Raw genomic sequence first — 11,957 nt, 5'->3', positions numbered from 1 at the left:
AGAATGACCAGAGAAGGCTGTATCATACTCGTCTATGTGTGAGAAACAAAAGGTTTTGGATTTTATTCCCTTTCTTAGTGAGATATACTTCAATTCCACAACCTCCCTCGAAAGCACGAGTGTCAAGTCATATTCACCTAAGATCCTCTCTATCTAGAGGTACATGGTCATTGGCCTATCAACACTTTAATAATTTCCCTTTGTATTACCTGGGTATACATGCCTGTTAATCAAGTGAAAGTGTGCGTATTTTTCACAGCCCTGATTCCTGAATAGACCCCACTAGATTTTGCATCAGCCACAGAGAAAACCCATATCCAAGAAATGAGAGAAAGCAGCAACCCTACATAACAGCATATCTGTTTAAGGCATCCCAATGCAAACAACCAACAAAATACTCAGAATCCTACGGCTCTTCTTAGTCTAAACAGTCTAAACGAAGAAAAGCTGGCTGGGTTACACAAAGCTTTCAATTCATTAGTAAAAATAGTTCTCTCACTCTCTCTGTTCCTCTCTGTGTGTGTGTCGGGGTGGTGGTTGGGCGGGGGGCGGGGGTATACTTCAAGAAAATCCAAATCCCTCTTTAACTTTCTTATGTCATCACAGGTGCCTTTCATGTCTAAACTGGACCTGGAATCTGGCTGCCACTTCATTTGCATTAACGATGAAAAAAATAACTACATAAGTAGAATGACTAAGGACTTGAACAAGCAAATCTTTACGTATTTATGGAATATGGGCTTCTTTTCAATTTTGAATGGACAAGTTTGATGTATCCGAAATGACACCCATCCAACTCATATAACTCATTTTTTCTTTAATTTCTTTTTTCAGCAATGCTGTTTCAATTTTTTTTTTTAAATTATTCTAAAACTAATATTTAGGAGTAAATCAAGAAGAAAAACACGGGAAAAAGATAGAGGGAAATGTGTGAACTTATAAGAACCACCTCTATTGACAATTGCACTCTCATATAATACAGGTCCCAATACAATCAAAACAAGCAATTCTTTTTTTAGCAAGTCCATGCCTAAATCTAAGTACCGAAATAAGTTAAGAAAAAACATGGAAAGAGAGAAAATGAAGCTTTAGCTCGTGATATTTACAATGATCCTCAGTTTGATTAGACACGTTGTACAATTCTAAAAAAAATAAATGATTTCAAAGTTCTTTTCATTTTAATTATTAAAAAAAAAAAAAAAAAGTTGAACCCCAACCTTGAAGGCCCCCACCGCCCCGCCACTAAACCTTTGTGAGTGAGGTAAATCGCGGGATGTGCCCCACCAGGCCAGAGAATAAGAGTTGCATGTACACTGCGCCTACAAAGAGTCCAATTCTATCTCTCAGAAATCAAACCCCCACACTGCGACTGCCAGCAACGTGTGAGATTATTAAATATGACAGAGAGTGTGGGGACTGCCAGCAACGTGTGAGATTATTAAATATGACAAAGAGACGATACTATAAAAAAAACATCTTCTTAAAAAATTAACTAACGAAACCAAATTATAAGGACGGTGATAAAATCAGGGTTTGGCTTATCAAGCAAACAAAAAGTATAGTTATGCATCTTTCCAACTACAGAGAGACATGCAGTCTAACGTCTACTAAAGAATGCTACTCATTGCTTCCACATCCATTGAGTGCTATTCGTGTACATTACATCCAACAATTCAGGCCCAGTTTACAGCAGGCTCATTCAAATTACAAATCAAAATTATTTTGTATGCCTGTAATATAATGATGCATTTGACTATTTGTTATAATTCTTTGATGTCACATTAATAAATAGAAGTTCAACAATACACTCCTTTATACAAACTAGAATTACAATGGTTCCTTTGAAACTCTATGAATATGATAAGTCACACAAGACAACATAGTAAAGAATTGAAAACTGTTTTTTTGAAACTCTAATACAGTAACAGATTTATAGTTTTCTTCAGTTCTTTTATACAAAAAATAAGATATACTTATTTTTCTTTTTTTTGGCTGATCTTGCACATGACGATAATAATCATAAGATGGTGATAAATTGGAAAATCACATGGCCAGGTAATTGTGAAATGATAATGTGGGTATTTACATCTGATAGTTTATGTCTAAGGCCACATTCAGTTGTAACAAACAACTCAATTTCGCCCCATAACTTAGTACACCAAATTAGAAAAATATTTGTACAAGACAGCCAACACTTGACTAAAAGACAGATATATGTTGCTAAGTAAAATAAGCACTACAATTAAAAACTCGCCTCAATGATCGTAGGTATTGATAAGATATGAAATAGTCAATCCACACGAACAGTTCTAATTGGTAATCAAGTTGCAATGGATGGATTCGGGGCATCCTCCATGGAGTAAGATAACCAGTCCCCTCATCCTTCCTCATACAGTAGAAGCTTTGCAGCAGATATCAAAGATATCATCCAAGGGAGCATGGTCCCCAGTCCCTTCATCCTTCCTTGCATACAGCAGTTGATTCCCTTTGAAGACAAACATCCCTCCCTAGGAAAAACACATGCAATCATATTATTGGTCTAGCACAACACACGAGTTGGTTACACAAAGATAGATAGCACAGGAAGACAAAAAAGATAAAATAATAATAATAACACCTGTTGCAAGACACCACTCCTGTCATCTGGTGTGGCTTCAATTGTGTAGTTCTTCATAGCCTTTTTGACCGCCTCCATTCTTGAAAATACTTTGGCCTGTTGAGTGAAAGACAAGAAAATCTAAAGCTCAGTAAAAAGAAGATGGGTAATTCAAATTTCAGATAAGATAGCCTTTGAACAACAGAAAAGGCTGAGATGAGATACACTTGCTGGATTGAAAAAAGTCCGGCCAAGACCATAATATAAGCCCAAAACATCATAAGCCTGCAATACCAGAAAAGTGTAGGAAATTTAGGCATATGGCAAACAAAATAATCTCAATTGGTAGAGGAATAAGTTGTTACCTTACGTTCAGGGTCAGCATAAAGGCAATCCAGTGGAAAAGGTAACTAACAGTACACATAAATCAGTATTAGGAATCAGAATCAGCACCAACACAAGAGGAATAAAATTTAAGTTGATTCAGTGATAACAAGAGAAGAAAAATGTTTCTTCCCTTAGGATCCCCTTTCATTTCCAAGTGTGCGCACTACGATGGGAAATGGACGGGAGACCCAAATTAGTTACATTTTCTAATGGAACAAATCAGTAGAGGTATTTTCACCCTAACAAGGGGTTTAAAAGATGAAGACAGATGAGTCAAGGAATGCAGGTCTCCAGGAAACAATGTGACATGGATAATAATTGGGTACCTATGTTAGCGAAAAAGTTTAGAATAAATTAGCTGAGTTAACATTTCAGTGACACCAACTTGATCAAATTTTGATTTTAATGCACTGACGTGCAAGTTTGAAATGAATCTATCACATTTAAACTGCTACCTCAGATAAAAAGCCCACTCTTGACAAAATATAACACACACACACACACACACATATTCCAAATAAAAGCCATAGCTAAATTTCTCAGCATAAATTTACAAATTTATAAATGTGAAGGGTAAAATTACCCTTTCAGCAAGAAGACGTGCTTTATTAGGAGTACCAACACCAACAGCAATAAGCTTAACACCAGCAGAGTCAAATCTTTCTTTTGATTCTTTGAGGGCCTCCGCAAGTTCCCAGCTAAGATGCAATGAAAAGAAGCACATCAAAAGGCTGAACATGGAAATTCTTGAATTTATTTGTTATAGGGAAGTTACTGGGGTCAAGTGATTCGTAGTTTACCAGCAAAAACATCCAAAATGCCGCAACAGCGCAACAACAGCCATTCCCTGAAAAGAATATTTCAATTTAAAATTCAAAAATTAGGAACAGAAAGAGCTTATATAACTTCTTTTAACAGAAAGAACCTTAAAATTAACATGTTGGACTTGCATCCTTTTCAAATCAAAGTATTGATGATTCAAAAAATTAAAACCACCGGACTGGGACTCATAGAAAATGTGATGAGTAAAACAAGTAAAAGTAGCACAATGCTTGGCAAAAGTTCCAAACATACTCCCTGCAGACATTTGGAACTGAACTTAGCCACCAAACCCAAACATCCAAGGAGTGTTTCAGGCTTGCACAACTTTGCTGACATAGAGTCTGGCTGGAGCTAACTTGTTATTTTCATTATTTAAAGCTTCATCTAAACTTTGGGCATAAAACTTATTTTAGGAAAGAATACCATTTTCATGGCTTAGTTGTGTGCAAGTTATAAGCTTAAGAAGTCAGCGACTACCTCAGGTGTGCCCAGAACCAAGTTTTAAATGTCCAAAACAAATCGTAGGTGTCCTACGTATATACGTGATCAGAGAACTTTCACTCCAAGCTGTTTTTCTACTTTGACCTGTACTCCATGCTCAAGTTTTTGATTAATATATTTATGATACTGAACTAATTCCGACACGCATGATGAACTCATACTGATTGGCTCACGACGCCAGCATTCAAAATGGTTGAGATATTAAAAGTTGACCTAGTTTCAAACAAGCGTAATTATTCCTGATTTTTGAGCTTATGTCCAATCTAATATTATCTGCTGAACACCAATATTTAGCCCCCGCAACCATACAATCTTCCATAAAATAATATTATATGTAAATAAAAAACTTTTCATTATTTTTTAACCACACATTTTTCAAAAAAACACTATTCCAACCATTATAATTTGACAAGAATGGGGGCCAAACGGGGGCTTAGTATAGCTACCTATAAATATATACCCTGAAAACAAAACTTTTTAGCATTCTTGCAACTAAAATGAAAATCTTAAGTTTTATACTCTTCGAGCCCTTGACTTACGAGGTTGTCTATACAGTTTCAGTTGTAACTACTGCGTAGAAAGTTGTTACGATATCAGCCAATTTAGAGGCTTTTTGATCGGCTGAACATGAAAACCCCGAATCAGAACATGTTTGAGTAAGTCTCACTGGGAAATCATTTGGGCATTCTCTTCTTGATTATCCAAGTTGTTTTTGTTGCTCTAAGTTGGTTAAGCCTGCCAACTAGTTCAAAGGGATAGTTGCTCCTCCTGATGTTAAGTGAATTTGAGCTGCCACTATAGCTGAAAATCTAGAGGGGAGACCCTTTGTAGCGGTAGGGCTCCCATTGGACTGAAGTACTATAGAATTCTCATTCTTATCTTCTCTTCTGTGGTTATTTCTTACCTTCCTCTCGAGTTTGATTGCTGAGTTTCATTGGTAATATCCATGAGAAAAAATTGAAAATATGTAGGTGTTCCTTCACATACTACTTGGAATATCATTGTCAACACATATGCTGAGAAAAAATTAATAATAGCATGGCACTTTTGATAAACTTAAAAAGTCTAAACTAGCATGTTTAGATGAGATTCTCACTTGAGACCTACAAAAGGTAGGGAGAGGAGGGAGATACAAAGCTTTAACTCACTTAAAATAGAGAAATATTAAATAACAATAAAACTAGGCCTAACAACCTTTAAGATTCTAATGGCTATCATACTTTTAACGCTTTTATCTGGCCACAGGTTAGCATGCAGAGGTCAATTGGGTGATGTATGTTAAGTTTGTTCCTTGTTTTATGTACTAGTTGAAAGTCATCACTAGTCGAGGCTCAGCTTGGCATCAATTGTTAGAAAGTGTGTTTGACATTAATATGCAAACTAAACTAAACTAAGCCAAGGTTGAACATAATTTGGCATTCATCAATGTTGATGTCTAGGGTTCAGTTTGGCTTGATAAGCAAATAAATCCTCCCATTTCTTTGTCACAAGAGCTGAGATTTCTGTTAATTTTCAAAGCCAACTCAAAAGATTTTCAAGGTGATCTTACACCCAATTATCATGTTCACTAAATGAATAAGTCATAATTTATATTCTCAATCTGGCCAAAATTAAATCCCAAAATAAATCCTCGTCAGATGACCTTGTATATTGATTCTATTTTTCTTTTCACCAAAAAACCATCGTGCAATTTTCAAGTTCGATAATGATTTCCAGCCATATTCTATGTGTCCACTCTGTCCCAGATTGAATGGCTTATTTAATTTTGCACAGACAAATTTTATAACAATTTGTTTCATTTTCACGCAGAAAAAATTTAGTTCGCCTCTGTATTTTACAATGTTTTACCATGCAATTTTAATTTCTCTTAACTAAATTCGTTCATATAAAACTAGGAGTGGACAAAATGTCCAGACCAAACCAAACCAGAACCAAACCGAGTGGTTCGTTTCGGTTCTACGAAAAAAATTAATGGTTTTGGTTCTTCGAAGCGAGAACCATTTGGTTCCGATTCTTGTCCGGTTCTAATGCTAGAACCAAGAACCAAACCAAGGACCAAACATAATTTATAATTTTATTTTTTGTATGAATCTAATTTTATATTAATGGAAGTCAGTCCAATTGCCATTATTTTTTACAGCCAATTAAACGTGTTTAGCTCATTAATTTTTTTCTCTAATAGTCATAGTCGTCCAGCCCAAAGGGATAAGAGAAATCCAAATTTCCAATTCCAATTTATCTCTCAACATTCACCGTCTCACTCTCGTCATCGATGCCGCCTTCCAATCCATCATTGTATTTGTCTCTGAGGACACTTTGAATTCTAAAGTAGTGAAGTTTGTTTGTTTGTAAATACATATAATTTCTAAACGAAAGTTGACCCTTTTGTTGGAATTTCTTCATTTTTTGAATTTCTCAAAATTCACCTTCACAGTGCCACGGTAGAGGAAGATAGGCAGTACCACCACCACTTTGCCCAGTTTGCACACAGACATCATCATCCCACACCATTCCTCATTTAGACAGTGCCACTTTTCCCTGTTTGCACATGGACATCATCCTACATTTGGACAAAGGATAAAATTGAACTCGATATTATTAACTTCAGCCGAGCTACAGTGCCACAGGGATGATCGCACGGTTAACACAACACGCACATGGGGGTCATGATTATTTCATTCAAAGGGGACCCATGCCTCGGCTATGAGTGCGCGGTCATCCATGCAATAACCAAAGCTAGTTGAGTGGCTTAATTCTATTAACTTTTGGCAATGACTCATTGGTTTATATTTTATTTGTTAGTTTGGACTTTTATAATCTTGATTATTGATAATTTGAACTTGTTAAATGTTTGATGCTTATAATTTTTATTTAAATACATATTACTAACTTATAGATATTGTGCAAGACCGAAAACTTAAGTAATAATACTAGTCTACTAGAACCAGACCAAACCAAACCAAACCAGAACCGAATGCTTCGGTTCAGTTTGGTTCCACTTCTTAAAAAAAATTATTCGGTTTCATTATCAGAAAAATCACTGGTTCATAATTCATTTCAGTTCTCTTAAAACTAGAACCAAATAGAACCACGTCCACCCTTGTATATAACGCTACATATAAAATTTATACAATTAATAAAAACTTAAGGGATTTTGCTTCTAATACATACGTGATATGACGTGGGGAAAGATTAAAATGACAAATGACAGAGTGAGTCGTGACATTTAGTGATCTATTATGTAAATATTTATGTAGATATAGCAAGATACAAAAGTTAAGTTCTCATAGTTTATCCAAAAGAAATTAGAAAAAAAAAAAAGAAGAAGAAGAAGACAGGAATGGATAAAGAGTACCTCCTTTTGATCCCAGAGGTCTTCGAACTTGACGGGCTCGCCAGTGGCAGTGAAGATGCCGACATCCCCGAGCACATCCGTGATGTTATCTGGAACAGCCGCGGCCGTGGAAGCTTTGGCTACGAAAGACGGTCCAATCAGACTCCTTGTATAACGAATTTTACTGATGGGCTTGGTTGAAATTGCAAGAGATTGGGAAGGGAACAGCGATTTTGGAGCATGAATTGATGGGAAAATTAGAGATGTGCAGGTATTGAGGGTTAGAGACTGTGGATTTATCATTTTCGCCATGATTCTGCGTGGAATTCTTCAGAAGGCTAGCACCGGGAATATGGGATTGTTGTTGACAGAAATGGTAAAGGGACGTTTGTTCTGCCATTTTATGTTTTTAGTTTTCGAGAACTCTAATAACGTGTTTCGTTACTTGTTTTCGAAAATGGTTCTGCCATTTTATGTTTTTAGTTTTCGAGAACTCTAATAACGTGTTTCGTTACTTGTTTTCGAAAATGGTTCTGCCATTTTATGTTTTTAGTTTTCGAGAACTCTAATAACGTGTTTCGTTACTTGTTTTCGAAAATGGTTCTGCCATTTTATGTTTTTAGTTTTCGAGAACTCTAAAAACGTGTTTGGTTACTTGTTTCTGAAAATGCATTTTCGAAAATAAGAAAAAATTTACAAGTAACAAGTCAAAACGAATTTTTTCATTTTGAGTGTTTTTAGTTAAAAAAATTCAAAATGCGGAAAACGCTCAAAACACAACTTTTTTGAATTTCTTTATTTCTTTTTTTTTTTATATAGGAATGTTCCACAGTAATTTTAAAATAGTAAATTCACCAAATTTAAAATATATTTTATTTGGTAATATATTACCATAAAATTATTATGTTTTAATAAATAATCAAATTAATTGAATAAATGTTATCAAACAATTTCCAAACTTTTATTATTTTATTTTTGTAGCAAGAAAAAACAGTAAATTCACCGTGTATATATATATATATATTAAATGTCATAAAATAATTTCTAAATATTTATTATTTTATTTTTGTAACAAAAAAAATAGTAAATTCACCAAGTTTAAAATATATATTATCTGGTAATATATTAATATAAAATTATTATGTTTTACTAAATAATCATTTTAATTGAATAAATGTCATAAAAAAATTTCTAAAAATTTTAAACCAAACACATTTTTTAGTTTTCTGTTTAGAGATGTCGTTTTTCAAAATGACAAATCAAACACGTTTTCAATAATTCGAAAATAGTCCTTCAAAACATGAAACATTTTCTGTTCTAAAAAATGAAAATACAAACCAAACGCACCCAAAGTTTCTGATATTTTGAGGGGAGGGGTTAATTACAAACATAAACAGTTTTGTAAGGATTCACGATTTCCCCTAGACGACAACATGTAACTGTACAAGTAATACTCACTTTATAATTGGATTTCTCGCATTCTGTAAACTAAATAGCACTCGACTGAGAGCATCTTCAATAAAAATATAAATAAATTTAATTTGTGATTTAGATCTCTAAAATGATCGAAAACCTTTCCAATTGAGAGATACAAAAGAAATGCAAATTGCATTTTTCGATTACATCCACCAAAGGCAAAAAAGAGGGGGGGGGGGGGGGTTTTTATTTTTTTTTTGGTTATATCTTTTCATTGGAGAATAATGTGGATTTAGGTCCATTGGGATGTAAATGAATATGCAAAAGTGATTTTGAAGATTCTAATTTACATCTATTTTACACTATGATTGAAAATGTTCTAACTATATGCTTGTTTGTGTCGCATTATTTGTGAGTAATATATTTTGAAATAATGATTGATGCTTAAATGTGCGGTTAAAAAAGAATGAAATTTTTTTTATTTACGTGTAATATTATTTTAATAAAAAATGTGTGGTTAAAAATGAGTACTGTTGAAAATATAATGTGGTAGAATGTAAAAAAATGATAGACAAACAAAGCCTATATATATAGAGTACACATTGTGTGCAATGTTTTATCATTGAACATTTGACAACTTATTATGTGTTGGAATGAGCAACATTTCAAAAGTCGACAATTTGTCAAATTACTATTGCTCATTGGTACAACTTTCAAAATATCTAACTAAGTTCCTATTTGACATTCATTAAATCAAAACTCATTTTTTCCTTAAATTCATTTTTCATTACACATTCACACAATTAAATATTGTTTCGTAAGCTCAAAATTTTTTTCCCTACTTTTATCTACACATTCTCAAAAAATCACTATTTGAAAACTCATTTTCACACAAAGAAAAAGAAAAACACATTAACAAGGATGTCAAACTAGGGCTAACTATTATTTACCAACTTAGTCGAGCAATATTTCAATGACGAGCGGTTGATTTTTTCGTGAGAGTCAATTACCACTCCTCTTTCAAAACACATATCACGAATATGTATTTCGAAGGTGAAAGGAACTAAATAACCTCCCGTCTCGTTTCTTCCCTTTGTCCATCACAATCCAAATTTATGACCCAATCACCATTAATACATATATCTCGAATATGTATTTCCAAGGTGAAAGCAACCAAATAACCTCTCATCTCATTTCTTCCTTCTGTCTTCACAATCCAAATTTACATCCCAACCACTCTCTCAAAACATATAGAGAAACACCACGTGTAGAAAATGATTTGCTAGAAACCTTACATGCTACTAAGAGCATTTGAGGTGGGTGATTTAATTTTTTGAATATAAAATCACATGGACTCCACCCCACATATGATATTTTTGGTTTTGTTCTGTATGAAAAAAATTCAGTACATGCAAAATTTTTCAAACATATATCCTGAATATGCATTTCAAGGTGAAAGCAACCGTCACACTTCTTTCCTTTGCCCTACACAATCTAAATTTATGACCCAACCACTGGCTTATTATTTTTAGCTGAAAACTCATCTTGAAGACCGTACCATAAATGCACACATTTATTGGAATTGGACTGATTGGATGGAACATTATTAAGGTGATAAGCTTTGGATTTTGAACCCAATCCACTGTCATTTTTTCACTAAAGGCCTTAATGAGGACATTCTAAATATCGGTAAATAGATTTCTCCGTCTGCTGAATACACCCAGGGTACAGTTGAAGCGTATTCTTATGATTACGTAATAAATAATTTTATTTGTACATCTAAAAGTGTACTGAATTGTTTACCCTCCTTCACATACACGGAGGATCCACTTGAATAAAAAAATATCAAAATTATGTGATCCTCATCCTCTATTGTAAGTAGTCAGTAAGGGGATTAGGTAAAACAATTCGATATATGTAGGATGATCCGTAAGTAATTATCTCTGCTAGTAATCTTTTATGTATATATGACCCCGTTTGTTATGCATTAATGTAAAAATGAGAATGAAAAATATAGTCATTATGAACTTCACACAAAAGATAAAAATTCAAATTTAGCGATTTGATGTGATGGATAACGATCATATTTTTTATTTTAATGAAGAAAAAATGGGAATCAAACGGGGGCTATATATATATATATATTTGATCCCTGAAATTATATGAGGGATGCAATTGATAGTTAAATTTTCTTGATCATTTTCCCTTTTTATGCTATTGAAATAATGCTATAGTCCTTTATTCCTTTAATTTCATCTAAACTTCGAGGAGAATTTAGTCAATTGCCACAGATTATTAGAACTCTTTTTTTTTTTTTAAATTCATTTTTAATTAGCATTTCTTAATAAAAATATTTTGCATGTCAACATATAATTTTTCTCTATTTTTAACAACACATTTTCGACAAAATCACTCTTCACTAAAACTATTTTAAATAAATCTACATGGAACATGTTGTGGATAGATCTGATTTAAGCACATGTTGTCTTTTCTTAGTCCTTGTTTTGCAAACTATTTTTTTACCCGATCATATTTAAAAAAAATTCATACTTTTTAACCATACATTTATATAAGAATCACCATTCAAAATTTTATTTTCTCCAAATAATAGTTCTCAAATTGGGGCATAATTTCAGTAAAACCTAAAGGAGATTTTAGCAAATTCCTAACCAAACCTAGATAAATTTGGTCCTTAAGCTGAGCATTCATGTCCTATACTCTCATTTATGTTCTTTTCTTTTCCTTCCTTCCCATAGTAGAATTAGTTGTTCCAATGGTCACTGAATTTAAGTTCATTTCTTCGATTGGTCATTGAAATTTAAAATATCAAATTTTGGGAACTGAACTTTGAAAAATGTGATACGTTACTCACTAATATAAATGTTGAAGTTTGGAAAATGT

At 33.5% G+C, this 11,957-nt stretch overlaps 2 protein-coding genes across 3 annotated transcripts in view; both read right to left on the bottom strand.

The window, feature by feature from the left end:
* The window catches only part of LOC111366637 (AP2-like ethylene-responsive transcription factor BBM2), a 10,018-nt gene extending 9,359 nt beyond the window's left edge, over nt 1-659 (bottom strand). Inside the window, exons 1-3 of the mRNA XM_022987351.1 lie at nt 461-659; nt 258-343; nt 9-153 (exon numbers count right to left, since the gene is read on the bottom strand). Coding sequence (XP_022843119.1) covers nt 9-153; nt 258-343; nt 461-659 — 430 coding nt within the window. The remainder of the gene's footprint in view (nt 1-8; nt 154-257; nt 344-460) is intronic.
* Nucleotides 660-2,031: 1,372 nt separating this feature from the next.
* On the bottom strand, nt 2,032-8,029 carry LOC111367266 (prostamide/prostaglandin F synthase). 2 transcript variants are annotated; one of them, XM_022988042.1, is made up of 7 exons: nt 7,662-8,029; nt 3,784-3,830; nt 3,567-3,681; nt 2,962-3,006; nt 2,822-2,881; nt 2,618-2,713; nt 2,032-2,507 (listed from the first exon to the last, which is right to left on the bottom strand). In XM_022988042.1, the coding sequence occupies exons 1-7, from the start codon at nt 7,950-7,952 to the stop codon at nt 2,388-2,390; spliced, it is 774 nt and encodes a 257-aa protein (XP_022843810.1). In that variant the 5' UTR covers nt 7,953-8,029; the 3' UTR covers nt 2,032-2,387. The 2 variants fall into 2 exon arrangements, with proteins under 2 accessions (XP_022843810.1, XP_022843811.1); XM_022988043.1 differs by lacking the exons at nt 2,822-2,881; nt 2,962-3,006.
* Nucleotides 8,030-11,957: the final 3,928 nt, after the last annotated feature.

This window comes from Olea europaea, chromosome 18 (genome assembly GCF_002742605.1).
Source record: "Olea europaea var. sylvestris chromosome 18, O_europaea_v1, whole genome shotgun sequence".
NCBI classification, from domain to species: domain Eukaryota; kingdom Viridiplantae; phylum Streptophyta; class Magnoliopsida; order Lamiales; family Oleaceae; genus Olea; species Olea europaea.
Note: the sequence above shows the minus strand (reverse complement) of the source record. Positions and strands in the feature narration are given on the sequence as shown.

Coding starts and splice junctions, on each gene's coding strand:
- LOC111367266 (XM_022988042.1), bottom strand. CDS start 7,952: ATGGCGAAAATGATAAATCCACAGTCTCTAACCCTCAATACCTGCACA. Junction 3,682..3,783: donor CATTTTGGATGTTTTTGCTG/GTAAACTACGAA, acceptor ATTGCATCTTAG/CTGGGAACTTGCGGAGGCCC. Junction 2,714..2,821: donor CTTTTTTCAATCCAGCAAGT/GTATCTCATCTC, acceptor TTCACTCAACAG/GCCAAAGTATTTTCAAGAAT.